The 16,282-nt window shown below is 41.3% G+C and overlaps 1 protein-coding gene across 1 annotated transcript in view; it reads left to right on the top strand.

Annotated features, from left to right (window-relative positions):
* The window catches only part of LOC126384258 (chloride channel protein 1-like), a 90,046-nt gene that overhangs the window by 56,733 nt on the left and 17,031 nt on the right, over positions 1–16,282 (top strand). Inside the window, exons 14-21 of the mRNA XM_050035220.1 lie at positions 4,679–4,748; positions 6,481–6,591; positions 9,210–9,423; positions 10,034–10,167; positions 10,308–10,399; positions 12,015–12,107; positions 12,417–12,504; positions 15,672–15,748. Coding sequence (XP_049891177.1) covers positions 4,679–4,748; positions 6,481–6,591; positions 9,210–9,423; positions 10,034–10,167; positions 10,308–10,399; positions 12,015–12,107; positions 12,417–12,504; positions 15,672–15,748 — 879 coding nt within the window. The remainder of the gene's footprint in view (positions 1–4,678; positions 4,749–6,480; positions 6,592–9,209; positions 9,424–10,033; positions 10,168–10,307; positions 10,400–12,014; positions 12,108–12,416; positions 12,505–15,671; positions 15,749–16,282) is intronic.

Genomic DNA, 16,282 nt, shown 5'->3' on the forward strand with positions numbered 1-16,282 from the left:
GCAAATATGGTTTATATAATATTTTATTTTCAAGGATGATAGCATCCGAGGGGTGCTAATTTTGACATGTTGCTTATTTGACTTGTTTTAAGTGGCTCCACCTGCCCATACGTTGCTTTCTATTTTTCCTGCACATGGCAAATCAAGCACGAGCATTGATTATCAGAAGCGGTGGTAAACATATAACCAAGCGGATCACATGTGGAAACAACAAGTTGCCGTGTCAATGGTACAGAAAGCTCTGGAATCACCATATTACCAATCTGCTATAGTGTAAAAAATACTCAGGCTTGTTTTTGTTTCTTTTAACCAGTCACAGTCGTTTTGGGTGGCACTAAGCCCAGGATCCAGCAACATTGCTTTTGTGAAATAGTGTCAAGGGTGGACATGTTTCGGTGGAACACTTGCAGGTGGTGAGGCGAGCAATGTCTTAAAATAGTCCTGCCACAGAAAACACCACATAAACATTAACAGACACATGCAGACTGGATGATTTAACTTTTAGTAATAAAAAAGACGAACTTAATTTGATTATCTGTGCCCTATAGAGGTGCACCTGGCTATAGTTCAGCTCTAGAGGAACTCAATAGACCCATTAAAACCACAGACAATTTACTGTCTCAGCTGTATGTGGCTCTAGCAGAACATTAGTACAACGATATCACAGAAGCTCATATGAAGTGGAACAATCACTACATTAGTAACGTCAATGTCAATGTCAAATCAACTCCAACTGGCTGTGTCACAAAAGAGATTAACATCAGCCATAAGAGTCCTTTTTTGAGTTGTGTTCACAAGTTGTTTATTTGTTAGAGATTTTTACAACAATTCACTGAAATAACAAAGCATTCATGCCTTATTGTACGTTTCAAATCTCTACCAAAATTTGCCATTTTCAGCATGCAGGTTGTTATCTTGGAAGTTGTTGTTGTTCTTGTCACGAAGGGGATTTGGAAACAGTAACCAGGGTTGGAAATGAACTTTTTTGTCCACCTGCCACTGTAGCTGGTGGATTCCAAAATCTGCCAGCCACTAAACAGATTACCAGCCACTTGCATATGTTACTGACATTTAGCTGGTGGCTGGTGTTAATTTCCAAGACTGGCGGTAACACACAGATGGCAGAAGGAAAGGAGAATGCCAGCTGAAATCAGCTCCCTAACGGCAGGCTTATAGCCATGGTCTAGCCTATATCCAGTTAGTCAGACTAAACCTCATGTAAACGGGGCCAAAACTTGCCTTAAAGCTTTTAAAAGGGTATAGTGGTGAAACACTAAGTTTTGTATTTACCAGTTGTGGATGAATGTCCCTTGCCTCCAAGTTAACAGATAAAAACAAGAATGAACTTAGCACAAGATCAGTTGGAGAAGGTCATAGGTTTCCTATTTACACAGTGTTTGTTAATGAGCAAGCTACTTGCTATAGCTTGTGAGCATTGACATGACCAACGGAAATTACTTAAAGTTATGTCGAGCGCTTTGTTTTCCAGTTGGTCTTCAGTGGGGCTGACCTCAGGTTAGGACGAACGGAACCAATGTGAAAAACAAAGAAACACAGAAAGATTAGCGTTAAAGTTTATTCTTGACAAGACCCATTTATTATGTCTCTGTTTCTGTATGGATGTACTGCACAGTATTATATTTGTAGTTTTTATATATTTATACTACTTTCAAATGAAACCCACAAGCAACTTGTTTATGAGATAGGTCTTCTTTCATAGGGTTGCCCCGTTTTTTAGTAAGATAAGTCTTACGCTCAGTTTTAAGTCAGTTTTATTCCAATTTTATTTGCCAGTTGTGGAGTTCATGTCAGACTTTGACTGTTTTTACTTCCATCTCTGCCTCTCTTTATCACACATAAACAAGCAGCCATATTTCCTCTCGTTACTTTCACTCTTTCTCCACAATGTTCTCTCTCAAACAGTGAATCTAACTGTGTCTCAGTGTTCCTGCTCCCATCTATCTCCGTGACACTGATGAAAGTGTGTGCTGAATGCCTGTGTATGTGTGTGTGTGTGTGTGTACGTGTGTGTGTGTGCGCGCGCGCCTGTTTTTTAAGCGCTGTGTGTTTCAGCATGATTGTGTTTGACTGTCGGGATTAAAAGAGAGAAGAGGACTGTGAGCGCAGTCCTCTCTGCCATCAGGATAGCAGCCACCCTGTGAGAGACGTGCTAATGAGTTTTTATCTTGTACCACAGTAATTAAATTCTCAAACGATGATGACAAACGATGTGTAGAATAGTAATCTGGACTGTTAAAACGGGGATGTAGTTTTTACTCGCCAATCCCTTCAAATCAAAATAAGAAAGCCCTGTGCGTGGTGCCGGGGAAGGGATGCTGGTGAAACACACACACATACTTTCTCTCTCTCTCTCTCTCTCTCTCTCTCAAACACACACACACAAACCAGGAATCTGGAGCTTGAGTAAAAGTAATCATTATCGCTGATGAGCTCTCTGCAGCTAAGAACAAAGTGTATCATTAGGTGAGCTATTTTGAAGTTACATTCTGATGAACACGGAAATTGTTTGGAGACAAACAGTGGAAGTGACATTTGAAGGGTCAGTTTAGTTCGTATATAACTTGCAGAGGAGTTTGCGCATTTGTTATTTTTGTTATTTTTTCCACCCACTCAGTCCTCAGTCACACAGCCACACATTGATCTGCCCAGTCCAGCCACAGACCATAGTCTGCAGCTTCACTGGAGCAGCTGTTGATTAAGTGCCTTGCTCAAGGACACCCAAGGGTGACTGGGTCCCCTCCCCCACTACATACACACACATTTTCATGATTTTCCACTTCAGTAACTGGTCAAGCCATGACCAAATAGGAGGATTTTTTTTCTCCCACTCAAATGCAAACACAAAGACGAGAGCTCTTTGGCGCAAGGACTTTACGTCATTCCCTTTGAGATGCAACACAAGCAAACAGACTTACTTTAGGTGGGTATCTGCAGGAACAAAGATATTATTGAAAAGGGAAACAAAGAACAGGAGAAAAGCCGCTGACCCCAAAGAGAGGACAGGATTGAGACTTGCTTTCTCCCTGACATCATGGTGACACTGATGAAATGTAAAGTTCAGACACAAACTTTAGCCACAGTAACATGTCCAGAATGCGTAGGTTGGTCACATAAATTTGACAAATTGCCTGCTGTAACCAGCTATCAAAAAACAGAGTACTGATATGTGAATCAAACAATGACTTGAGTCAAACACTATAACACTGTGGCTATAAACCTGCAATTGGTTGGCAGTTTCAATCTGTTCCACTTCACACAAGCATCTGTGATATTGCTGTAATATTGTTCTGCAAGAGCCAGTGGTCTGGGGTTTTAACGGGTCCAGTTAGCTCCTTTAGAGCTAAAGTAGAGTCGTGCTTCACCCCTGGGGCAACAGTGATCAAATTATGTTTTATCTATTATCTTTATCTTTTTTCTCACTAAAAATTTAATCACACAGTCGATATATGACTGTTTTTTGTGTTATTTTCTCCTGTTTATGCCAGTGCTCGCCCCCCCCATGTGTAAATGTTCCACCAAAACAAGTACCCCTCCAACACTTTCTTGCAAAAGCATCATCGCTGCATCCTGTTCATAGCCCTGCCCAAGACGATTGTGATTGGTTGAAGAAATAACAATCCATTTTTCCTCAGTAGCACAATGATAATGTATGCTTCCAGACCTTTCTCCATCGCTAACAGAGCATTGTGGAGGTAGGTCTGGTTACATCACACAAGAGGCTGCCCTTCCGTCAAGCTTGAGCACTCTTAATGCCTCCACACCAGTGATAGCCGAAGCTGGAGGTATTATGCTTTCCATTCACTGTCCCATTATCTCAAGAACGCCTCCAGGGAGTTTCTTCAAATTTTGGACTGAATGATGAAACTCGAACAGATTTTGGTTGTCATAGGTCAAAGGTCAAGGTTACTGTGACCTCGTCTGTCTCACCCTTGTGAACACGATATCTCAAGAACACCTTGAGGGATTATTTTTTTCAAAATCGACACAAATGTGCACTTGAACTCAATGGTGAACTGATTGCATTTTGGTGGTCAAAGGTCAAGGTCACTGTGATCTTGCATCTGTGTCATTCTTGTAAATGCAATATCTAAAAAACACCTTGAGGGAATTTCTTCCAATGTGGCACAAACCCACACTTTGAGTCAAGAGTAAAATGATCAGACTTTGGTGGTCAAAGGTCACTGTAACCTTGTGTCTGTCTCATTGTCATAAACACAATATTTTAGGAAGACCTTGAGGGAATCTCCTCGAATTTAGAACAAACATCCATTTAGACTCAATGATCACAAACTTGAAAAAAAAAAGTGATGACATTTTATATCCAAAATGTCAAAGGTCAACTTCACTATGACATCATAATGTTCTGCAAAAACACTTTTCTGGCCATTACATTATATCTCATGAACGGAATGGGAGTCATTTTGTCAGTTACTGAATTGTTGACACTAATCTTAGGTGTCCACCTTGAAACTGTGCCGACTGTATTGAGCTTCTTTGCTGCTGGGGGGAAGATGTGTGAGAAAAATATATGTTTTCACAGACATGAATGTAAACTGGTATGGGGAAGCATACAACCACAAGGCTGAAAATCATTTTTTTTTTTTCATCCGTTTCAATCAGTGTTGTCTGAATAGTATTTCATGTTTCTTTTTTTCAGTTCTGGATGTCCGCAGTGGCCACCACCATGCCCATTCCATCTGGGGCCTTCATGCCTGTTTTCATACTGGGTGAGGAAAAATAAAACAGCAGCCTTTGTGTACTCTGGCTGTGGTTGCATGAGGTTGACTAAAATGAAAACAAAACAAACAAAAAAAAACTTTTATTTGCTAGATTTTTTTCTTATCAGCAGTGTTTTGGCTATTTTCCACCACTGCAGTAATAGTTCTGTGATCAGCTGCCGTACATTGTCCCATCATCTCAAGAACGCCTTCAAGGACTTTCTTCAAATTCTGGACTGAATGATGAACTGGATTAGATTTTGGTAGTCAGAGGTCAAGCTCACTGTGACCTTGTCTGTCTCTCCCATGTGAACACAAGAACACCTTGAGGGATTTTTTTTTTTCAAAATCAGCACAAATTACCACTTGGACTCAACGGTGATTTGATTACATTTTGGTGGTAAAAGGTCAAGGTCACTGTGATCATGCATCTGTGTCATTCTTGTGTATGCAATGTCTCAAAAATGCCTTGAGGGAATTTCTTTCAATGTGGCACAAACCCCTACTTTGAGTCAAGGGTAGACTGATCAGACTTTGGTGGTCAAAGGTCACTGTAACCTTGTGTCTGTCTAATTCTCATGAACACAATACTTTAAGAAGGCCTTGAGGGAATCTCCTCAAATTTAGAACAAACATCCATTTAAACTGATTGAACAAAGTGTATCATTAGGTGAACTGATCAGGATTTGGTGGTCCAAGATCAAGGTCACTGTGACCTTGCGTCCATCTCATTCTCATGAACGTGATATCTCAAGATACCAGGGGCCTGGAGGGAATTTCCTCAAATTTCGGCCCAAGAATGAACTGATGAAAATTTCCTTGATTGAAGGTCAAAGGTCAAGGTCACTGTGACCTCACAAAACTTGTTTTTTGGCCATAACTCAAGATTTTGTACGCTATGACAGAATTTCACACAAATGTCTAATAGGATAAAATAATGAAGTGATATACTGTAGAGTTGTGTGATTCATTTTGCTGCCAATTAGTGATATCTGAACAGACTGATTTTATGTTCCCAGAGTTCTTGTTTCATTACCTTTCGTATTGGATATAAGTTTCTTATTATTCAGATCAACATTTTAGGAATCAGTGTTTATTTGCAGTAGTTTGCAGTTCATCTGTTGTTTCTGTAGTGTGAAAAGCTTTGGAGCGTGACCTTTACCAGTGTTTCACTTTAAAATATTCATCATTACCAGCCACAAACAACTTCGAATGAATAAACTCAGCTCTAGATACGGAGGGTCATGTTGAGTGTGTGTGTATGTGTGCGTGTGTTTCTCTGTGATTTTAAAATGTGTCCTTTTGCACTCTCACGCAGCACAAAACATCAACATTTTCCAAACATTTAAATGAGACCATTACAAGGGCCTCATGAAAATGAAACTCACGATAGTTGCTGTTACGAGTGTTTCTCTCTGACTGAAGTGGTGTTTTGGACATAATCATGTTGGAAGTGATTTCTTTAATCAGACTCAACACCATCTGGTATCAATAGAAACACTGATGAATTGAATTGTGTTTGCTCTTCTGACACACATCGAAAAATTCAGTTTAGAGACCAACAGAGGCTGAAAATCTTATTGATGACATTTTTGTTTGTCTATGGGGTTCATTCAGATGTCTCATAACTAATGTGATTATTTATTTAATAATCACATTAAAATGTTACATAGAATGTAATGTTTATGATGTTGAAAGTGTACTTACTTTTAAAGGTGATGTTATTTTTTTCCTCTCATAGGAGCTGCATTCGGCCGGCTGGTAGGGGAGGTCATGGCCACCCTGTTTCCTCATGGGATCGTGTTTGATGGCATCCTTTACCGTATCATCCCTGGAGGGTACGCAGTCATTGGTTAGTCTACCTTTCCACCTCTTAACCTTCTCCATAGTGTTATCACATTTTGTCATCATATGCTCAACTTTTGTCCTCCAACCTTAAATTATGACAAGTTGACAGGGAGACTATAATGCAGAGGCAGATATTGAGAACAAGCAATTACCGTAGACCTAACAGGTCTCAACAGTGCGAGTATTGCACTCGCAAATGCCCCTAAAAATAGACTCATTTAGCACAACACATGCAACATAGAGACTGAAGTGTCACACTGTAGACTAATTAACAGACAGATTAAACATAGGAGCAGCTCTGCGTCTCTCTTAGTGTTGCTGGAGAACCCGTGAGTGAGTGAGTGAGTGAGTGAGTGAGTAAGTGAGTGAGTGAGTGAGTGAGTGAGTGGGACGGAGCTATGCAGATGTGTATGTAGCACAACTTGACCCTATATCGATATAAACGGTGTTGTCTAAATTCATATCTTGTTTGAACATATCGATATCAGAAATAGTCGATATATTGCCCAGCCCTATATAGCACATATACACAACTCTATTCAAGCCAAAATTCAAATTACAGGCAGGAAGGACAGTCACAGGTACATTTCTCTCTCTAGGGAAGGAAGGGTTATATTGTTCCTTAAATGGCTTGATTTATTTATCAAAGTTTAATTTTCTTAACAAAACATTCTAGTTCTCTTATAACTGCATGTTATTATAAAATAACTTCAAATCAAATCCTTAATCATTGATAAGTGTGCGTGCTTCCCCCGCCCCTCCCAATAAAAATCCCCCCCCTCAGAAAATAGTTCCGACGTCCATGGACATAAGACTAAAATATCCACAAGTGTTTTACAGTAATTGTTCTACCTGGAGATGATGTACGAGCTCACAGAGACCAGTGTGTCTTGTGTACTGGACTGGACAGCAGCCGGCAGTCATCTAGTGGTCGCACTGTATAGATTTATTAGGCTACATTATAATTCATTATTCGTTATTAGTGAGGATCATTTTAGATGTTGCTTACTGTTTATAGCCTGTACTATTTACAACATCAGCATATTGTTTGTATTCACAAAATACAGTTTGATATTCAAGTGGATGCGCTGGAAAACTTGGCAGAGAGCCAATGCTGCCTGGCTGCGCTGTAACGTAACCTCGTCTATAAATAGTACACAGCCATGGTACTGACTCAGACAGTGACCTGTCTGAGCTTTCAGCGTGGGAAATAATTGTATGTCGAGCGCACGTTTTAGTATCTCGTGCGCTCGATTTATCTTATCTCGTGCACACAAGATACTATCTCGTGCGCTCGAGTTGGTATCTAGATAGGTTTTTTTTTCTTTTTGGGGGACTTTAGGGGCTCCGTACTATTTGGTATTTTTCTATAAGAGGTAAAAAAAATTTTTTTTTAATTTTTTTAATAATTTTTTCAATTTTATGACTCCACAATTGCATAATCTGAGAAAGTGACCGTCGGAACAGACAGAAATGTCGTGTAGTGTGAACCAGGCACACCCTCTCAAGTTCAAATAATCATTTATCAGTACTGCATCAGTCCATATCACTAAAGTGTTACTGACTAGCTGACCACCTCCCCTCTTCCTCCTCTGTGTCGTCCTCTTCCTCCTCCCTAACTGTCAACCTCAGCTCATCAGCAGTGGTCAAGATGTCCTCTTCCTTCTCTCCTGTCACTTCTCTCATCCTCTTTCTCCTCCAACTTCTCCTCCTCCTCTCCTGTCAGCCTCCCTGGTGCTCTAGTTGTCACTCGTTGTCAGGTTGTCCTCCCCACCTAATCTTCCTCATCTCCCTCCCCTTCTTTGTCATCCTCTCCCTCCTCTTCCTCCTTTCCATCAGAGTATGTGGCCACTTTGCTCTGACAGTGAAATGTCAATGTGGGTTCTCTCCGCTGTCCTCACCTCAGCCACCGACCCAGAAACGTGGCCTTCCTTCAATGCCTCTCCTGTTGCCCTACAAAGCCCATCCCTCCTCTCTCTCCCTTGATCCCTCCTCATTTCCTTGTGTAGCTCCTTCCCTTCCTACTCTGCCCTTTGTTTCCTCCCTTTTATCCCTCTCTAGGTTATCCTTCTCTCTCTTAGATATTTTCTTCTGACCTTTGTTTGCTTCCTCACATACCTTCTTATTAATCTATTTTTGCTTCTGCAAGCTTTTATTGCCTCCTCTCACTGCTGTTTCCTTTTTCACTCAGCAGTCTTTTCTTTTCTCCTCATTCCCTACACCCATTCTATTCCTCTTTTCACCTCTATTTTTAATTTGAATTTCTTTTTGATGTGATTCCTCCTCTTCAGTTTCTCCCTTGTTTCACCTGCCCACTATCCTACAATCTTCCTCTTCTCTTCTTACCTTTTTCATCCATCCATCCTTTATCTTTTCTCCCTGCTTAAAATACCTGCACCTCTCTGTCCCCAGCATTCTGCGTCTTTGTGTCTTTGCCTATTACACGCTAACATGTTCTTTATTCCCTCTGTCCTGCCTTTCAACTTTTTCCATCCTCACATTTTGTCTTACTTCCGTCTTTCTCTTCCTCACCCTCTGTCTTCTTTAACCTCCATCCTCCCCTCCCCTGCTCTATCCACCTTTTACCCCTCCCCTCATCACCCCATCCCATGTCTCTGACAGGAGCGGCAGCTTTGACTGGGGCTGTGACTCACACGGTGTCCACGGCAGTTATCTGCTTTGAACTGACAGGCCAGATCTCCCACATCCTGCCCATGATGGTGGCAGTAATCCTGGCCAACATGGTGGCCCAGGGCCTGCAGCCCTCCCTGTATGACTCCATCATCCAGGTCAAGAAGCTACCGTACCTGCCGGAGCTCGGCTTCGGACACATAAGGTTTGTGCTGATATTAGACGGCAAAAAGGAAATGATCGACGCTATTTGAATTTTTAAGAGGTGTTCTTTTTTATGTTGCTCTTGCATCATCACATCAACCATCTAATCTCCTGCATGAATGCAACAAGCAAACTGTTATAACATCTGGACTGATTGTTGCCAGTTGTGAACAATCAGCCTAAGAAACTGATAAACTAAAATGAGTGTTACGGTTGATGGGTTGATGGGTGTAGTTTGGTAAAAAGAAAAAAGTTCCTACATGAAACTGCTCACAGCAAGGTCTGTGGATTATCTTGAGTATCCAGGTGATGATTTCTAGAAAGAGACATTGCTGTTGAGTTTTTCAGATGTATTTTTTTGGCGCTTTGAGTTCCACAAGCTGAGTGCCATCTAGTTCCATTATATTGGAGAGAAGGCAGACATCTCTACGGCTGATATCTCAAACACTTGGCAACTCACACCAAAACAATCTAGACTGATAAATAGCACTACAGTTAAGAGGAAAAACATGTGTATTTGATTTTGGGGCGAACTGTCCCTTTAATGTGTTAAACCCATGTCATTACCAGTTGTTTCAGTCCACCACTGAATCTGTGTGTCTGTCCTACAGCCAGTACAACATCTTTGTAGAAGACATTATGGTGAGGAAGGTGAAGTTCATATCATCCAAGTCCACATACAGAGAAGTCAAACTCATGCTGGACTCCACCTCCATCAGTTCAATCCCACTGGTCGACTCAAAAGGTGAAAGAGCTCATTGTAATTGGCGCAATTGTAACAGTTGCCATGAAACAAAATGGAATAAAATAAAATCAGAAATAATATTTTTATAGCCACTGTTGAAGACTGTGTGTAACAATAGTATTTCTCTCTCCTGCTTCCAGATTCTATGATCCTGTTGGGCAGCATTGACAGGTTGGAGCTTTTGGCTCTCTGTGACTGGTGGTTGTCACCAGAGAGAAGGCTCCTGATGCAGGTGAGGACAGTCAGACACCAAACTATTGACCACATGCTGACATAATTTAGTGCAAGTAAATATTTTCTGCAAGCTAAAATACCTTTACAACATGAAGAGGACAGATAGAGCTTAAAGTAGGAATGTAAACATTTACATAGACAAAGCTGCTGCAGTCTGGCTTTTTAGTGGAAAGTCAAATAGCCTCATACTGCGTTTCGATGAAGAAGCTGAAGAAAAATAAACCCCATTAAGCTCAGTAAAATGATTTAAAGGGATAATTCAGAATTTTTTAAAACTTAATCCACCATAATCAGTGTATGATCAGCAGTGGATGACAGTTGGCTCGCCCCAGTTGAGGAGGCAGGAGTACCATAAACAGAAGCTTAGCAATACACTGCTGTGGACGAGGGCAGCAGCAAAATGTCACAAATCAATATCACATTAAGTGGACATTTTGCTTTGTTGTCGCTGCAATAGTTGATAATTCATTTACTTTCTTGTATTTGTTGTCTCTTCCATAAACCCCTAAGTCTGAATCAAACAGCTGATCTGCAGCGTAAAGTAGTAACGCAGGGGAATATGGAAGTTTTACAGAAGTTTTACTGTTTAAAAAATGTAGCGCCAAAGGAAAGGGCTGACTGACAGCAAGGTTCAGTCTTGAAAGTATTCAAAATACAGTTCCTACTTAAATTGATTGGGTGGCTAAAATAAAGTTTGCTGCTGCCCCCATCCTCAGCAGTACGCTGCTTAGCTTTTGCATCGGCACTCCTGCTGCTTCTCTACACTGGGAGCCTGCCAGCCGACATCTACTGTATGTAGTACACTGACTATGAATAAGTACCTCACACAACCCCACTTTAAAATATGCAAACTATCCCTTTAATGGTTTGCAAAATAAGTGAGGTAGTACAGCATGAAATACAACACAGGTATCAAGCACATTATTATAGTTTTGAATTCACACTGAATTCAATTCTGTTATGTTGTGTTCACACCACACAAGATGCAAAGTTTTGCGTCACGTTACTTGCACAAGTTTAACAGCTCAAATATTTTGTGTTGACTCACTTCATACACACAAAAAACTTTAGTTTTATGCACGTGAAATTGCTGAATCGATAAATGAATTTCTGCTAGTACGTCCGCGGTGTCATATGTCCCCGAAGATCTCAATCCTGAAGTTATGATTTTTCAACTCTCACGATTAAGTTTATGACGTGAAATTGGGCTGCTCACTTCATTCGTACCACTTCATTTGTGTATTTCTCCTCGTTTGCAGCGCGTCCATTTACATGTAATTCACTCGCGCCTCCTTTGTAAAATGTCAAAAAATTGTGAAATATGCTTGTCACAACTTCACAGAACCCAAATTGACAACTTCAGTTTGTTTCTTTTGTCCAACCAACAGTTCAAAGCCCAGAGACTCATTTTCCAGCATTAATGACAAAGAAAAGCAGAAAAGTCACATTTGAGAAGCTTGAAGCATAAATATTTGATATTTTTGCTCGAAAAATGACTGAAATATTTATTCAGTTATCAGAATGGTTGCAGATTAGTTACTAATCGATTAATTAACCAGCTCTAGTGACAGCAGCAGTTTGCATTGATGTGTTTACCTTTGGTTTGGACTCAGGGTCAGAGTCTACAGGAGCAGAACCAATCTCAGAAACACAGCTGGGAGTCCTTCGCCTTCGTAGATGAGGAGGAAGAAGAGGACGGAGAGAAGGTGGGGCTCTGATTTGCTACAGTTTTCAAGCCATCAGTGTTTTTTTTTTTCCCTTTCGGGTGTCCTGAAAGGTTTTTTACTGCTGGCCCTCATTATTGTTATTGTTCTGACTTAACTGCTCTGTAGCCATCTGCCTCAGTTTTAACACCAACATCTACCTTTGATTTTCTAAAAGCACCATAATTTATTTAAATTTCAGTGGAAGCCATTTGAACTAGGATATTATTCTATTATCCAACTTTTTTTCCATTTTTTAGAGGTGCTTTATGAGTAAAGGTTAAATTAGTTACATGTGGTGGTGTTCTGCAGGGCAGCCCATTGCAGGAGGAGAGAAACGGCCCCCTGCCTCCTCCGAAGCCTCAGGAACCCTCCTCAAACCACACTGCTCCTGTTCCCGGTGAGCTGAGAGGACTTCATATTCCTGAGTACATTTTTAATTTTTTTTTTGTTTTTTTGTTTTTACATCTCTGTGGAGGTGTAATAGTCACACTCTCTCTTTGACAGCTGCTTCCGGAAGAAGAAATAAATCACTGTAGTCTTAGGGCGCATTCACACTGGCACTATTTGGTCTGCTTTAAACAAACTCTGCTCCGCTTCCACGGCTAATTCTTTTTTTTGGAGTGGTGTGAACGCTCATTTGAACTCTGTTGCGGACCAAACAAGCGAACCCTGATCTGCTTGAAAACTGGGGGTCTTGGTTCACTTGCAAGTGAACCCGGGTATGGTTCGCTTACAGTGGGAAATGCAAACGGACTATCCAGTGAACCAAAGAGAAGAAGTGGCGTAGAGCGCAGTGCATTTTGGGTAGATAAAAAACCAAAGCCAACAGCGCGAACCGGGAGAAGCAGAGCTAAAAAAAAGTTGGAAAATGTGGTCGTTTGGGGCAATACCGCCCCCCAACCAGCAGCTGTTGTAACTGCGTGATGTTGTCCAGGGGGTTTGGTCTGCTTTAAAAAGTGCAGTGTGAAAGTGAACCGAACCAAATGAAGGTGTGAAATTTTTTGGCATTCCCTGCCCAATCGAACCGAGTCCCCTGGACTATCCTGGTGTGAATGCGCCCTTAACAGGATGTGAAAAACACATGAAGAACTTTCTCCAGGTTAGCAAAGGATTAAGATCCGACTTGCTCCATCAGTTTGCTGCCTTTGTACCATCTACGTGTGAGCCCTCAAATCAAGTTTCTGTTGAAATTGCCACCTTGATGTCTAGATTAATGTAGAAACAAATCAACCTTGGAGGACGATTTAAATTTCTAGTTTTCATTTCTTAGCTCCGTTACACTTGTGGAGCTGTGTGACATGGAGTCGAGGCTGGGTTATAAAAGCCTTATGGGGCCCGTCATAATAATATTGATTCCTTCAGACAAGTTTTGCTCTCTGGGGAGATGTAATAAGATTTATTCTTTGCTCTGTCTCTTCCTCTTAAAAATATCTCAGCTGATATGACTAAGCATTTAGTTAGAGTCTAGATATATGGTCTATGGAGCTCACCAGGTTCTCATATATATAAAAGCTGGTGTTGGCAGTTTTATTTTGGTGTCACTGGGCAAAAAATGACATACTAAACTCAAAGTTTAATTTAAGTGGAATAAGACAAAACTAGACTTCTGCACCTCCTCTTGGCTCTGTTTTCAGGCTTTAGAAATTCTTGCCTGTTACAGGAGAGTTTGGCCAATCACAGATCATTTCACAGAGAGGGCATTCCTTTCTTTCTGTTAGATCCAGCACTGCTGTTGGCCACCAGCCCACAGTCAGTGCGTTTACATGCAGCACGAGAAAATCGAATTATTGGCTTAGTCCGACTGAAACTGGACTATCCATAGCTCAACTAGCACACCTAGATAATTCGATTTAAAATCGAACTATTGCTGCATGTATACACTTAGTCCGACCGGAGTTGGACTTGGTGTTCTGCGCATGCACCACTTTTTCTTTCGTGGGCTTTCACCTGGAAGAAGGAGATGACATAGCAGCAGTGCAGTAAGTCCCGGAAAAACAAACAAACAAACAAACAAACAAACACCATGGCGACCGACAAGTAGAAGACGCACTTCTGGAAGGACAAGGAAACTACATTTATGCTCCGACAGCTAAAGGAGCTAAACATTTGGAAGGGAAAACGTGAAACGTGGATTTATTGAAAAAAAACCCCACAGTGCCGCCTATCGAGGCGGAGTCAGACGTGCTTGGTCAGAAATTCAATTTTCTCTTCTGCATGTATACTGAGACAAGATCAGAAGTCCAACTTGACTGATTAGCAGAGCTATGAGCTTAGCTCGACTACTGCGTGCATGTAAACATACTGAGTGACACGCTGCGTTTGGGGGTATTAGATGGCTGAACTCGGGCCACTAAAGCCACCAGCTGAAGCTCTGGAGCTGCTCCCCGCTCTCCTCCAGCCACAGAAGCAAGACACAAGGCAGAGGGACTGTGGGTGGCTAGGCAACTTATTCTGAGCTCATTTGTGTTATGATAAACAGAGAGAGGGAGCAGGGCAAGTAGGGCCTACGCCAATGTGCCGGGCGCAACTCTACAATGAAGTAAGGCTTAGGAAAGGTACAAAAGAGCTGCAGGAGGAGGTGTATTTTCAAATTCTATCAGCTTTAAGTATCAGTGCCCAGAGGACACAAACACATCTTGTCTGTGCTTATGAAGTATGAAAGGATAAACCAATGGAACTAATCTAATTATAAGGAACAGTGTTATTTTATAAAATCTGCAGAACAACCGCAAAAGCTACATTAACGCCCATCCAAATATCTACAGGTGGAACACAACAATACGCCATCCAACACACATTTTTAGCCAGTAATAAACCTTTTTTTTTTGTTAACCGCTAAGTAAGTCTGTGGAGTTTTTAACTATTGTGTTAATGTTTCGACGAACCAGTTACCATTTTGTTGAAACTTCTTACTCTTCTGGCATCTGCACAGAGACGCTCACAAGTGCATATGGATGAGGGTGATGCCATAGACATTTCTGCTGATTGACACCATCCCACTTGACTGACATGTTGCAACAGAAAAGCACCAAGAAATGCTAATAGACAAGAAGAAACCCCCACCAAGTCAGCTGTACACTCCAGCCACTCACGTCCTTCCAACCATTTAGTCCACTAGATAAAAGGTCTAAACCATCTATTTTATTCATCGGTCAGTGTTTCACACAGTTTACCAAACTGACTCCGACAAGTTTGTTTGTCTCTGCCCTCAACAGATGTCAAACCGTAGTAATTAATAACTTCACAACCCTAACAGCAACGAGGGGAGGTTTGGCAGCATGTTCACTGCCAGTAACCAGATGGCGTGTGTGTATCTATTGTGACACAGTCAACTTCTCAGCCGACCACACACAACAACAGACAGTCTCCCGGTGAAATGGTATCTAGGCAACAACAATAAGGAGCTGCATGGGTTGTCGCTGTCTTTCAGAACCTCCATTTGTAGTCAGGTTATTTTCTTCAACAGCTTTAAGTCTTTCAAAAAGCTGCATCTGTATAATGTATTGACCTTCACCTGCTGCATCTCCCTCTTCACCTGTCTGTCTTTCCCTCTGCCAGAAAAAGGTCCTCTTCAGTCTGTGAGGAAAACACTCAGGAATCTCTTCACCTCTGAGAACAGAAAGACAGACGGACAGTCACAGGTGTGTGTATGCACTTTTTATTGCATGTCTGTCCATTCCTACGCATACTTTCTACGCATTCATTATGCACTGATGTATCAGCTAATATTTGTCTTGTTTACTGCCATTAGGCTATTGGCAAATAAGATGACTTTCACTAATGGCAGTGGCGGATGTTTTTCTGTTATGTCACATAAATTTTGCTCAGGCTGAAAAGCAGGGCTCAAGACTAACGGTGTCTTGTCATCTGAGAAACACTAGAAAACATGTCTGGGACAAAGAGAGATCTTACCGCAAGCGCCCTCAGGACAACAGGATGTGTTACAATCAATCAATCAATCACTATTCATCATGGACAGACGTGCAATAGATGTCGTACAGAACAGATCAGCATAATAAATTAACAGTAATCCGTATGACACAATGAGACAGAGAGACAGAGAGAGAGAGAGAGAGAGGGAGAGAGAGAGAGAGAGACAGAGAGAGAGAGAGAGACAGAGAGAGAGATGCAGGTAATAACAGTAGCTTACAACAACATTATTGAAAGTAATAATA

The sequence above is a fragment of the Epinephelus moara genome, chromosome 22 (genome assembly GCF_006386435.1).
Source record: "Epinephelus moara isolate mb chromosome 22, YSFRI_EMoa_1.0, whole genome shotgun sequence".
Classification (NCBI taxonomy): domain Eukaryota; kingdom Metazoa; phylum Chordata; class Actinopteri; order Perciformes; family Serranidae; genus Epinephelus; species Epinephelus moara.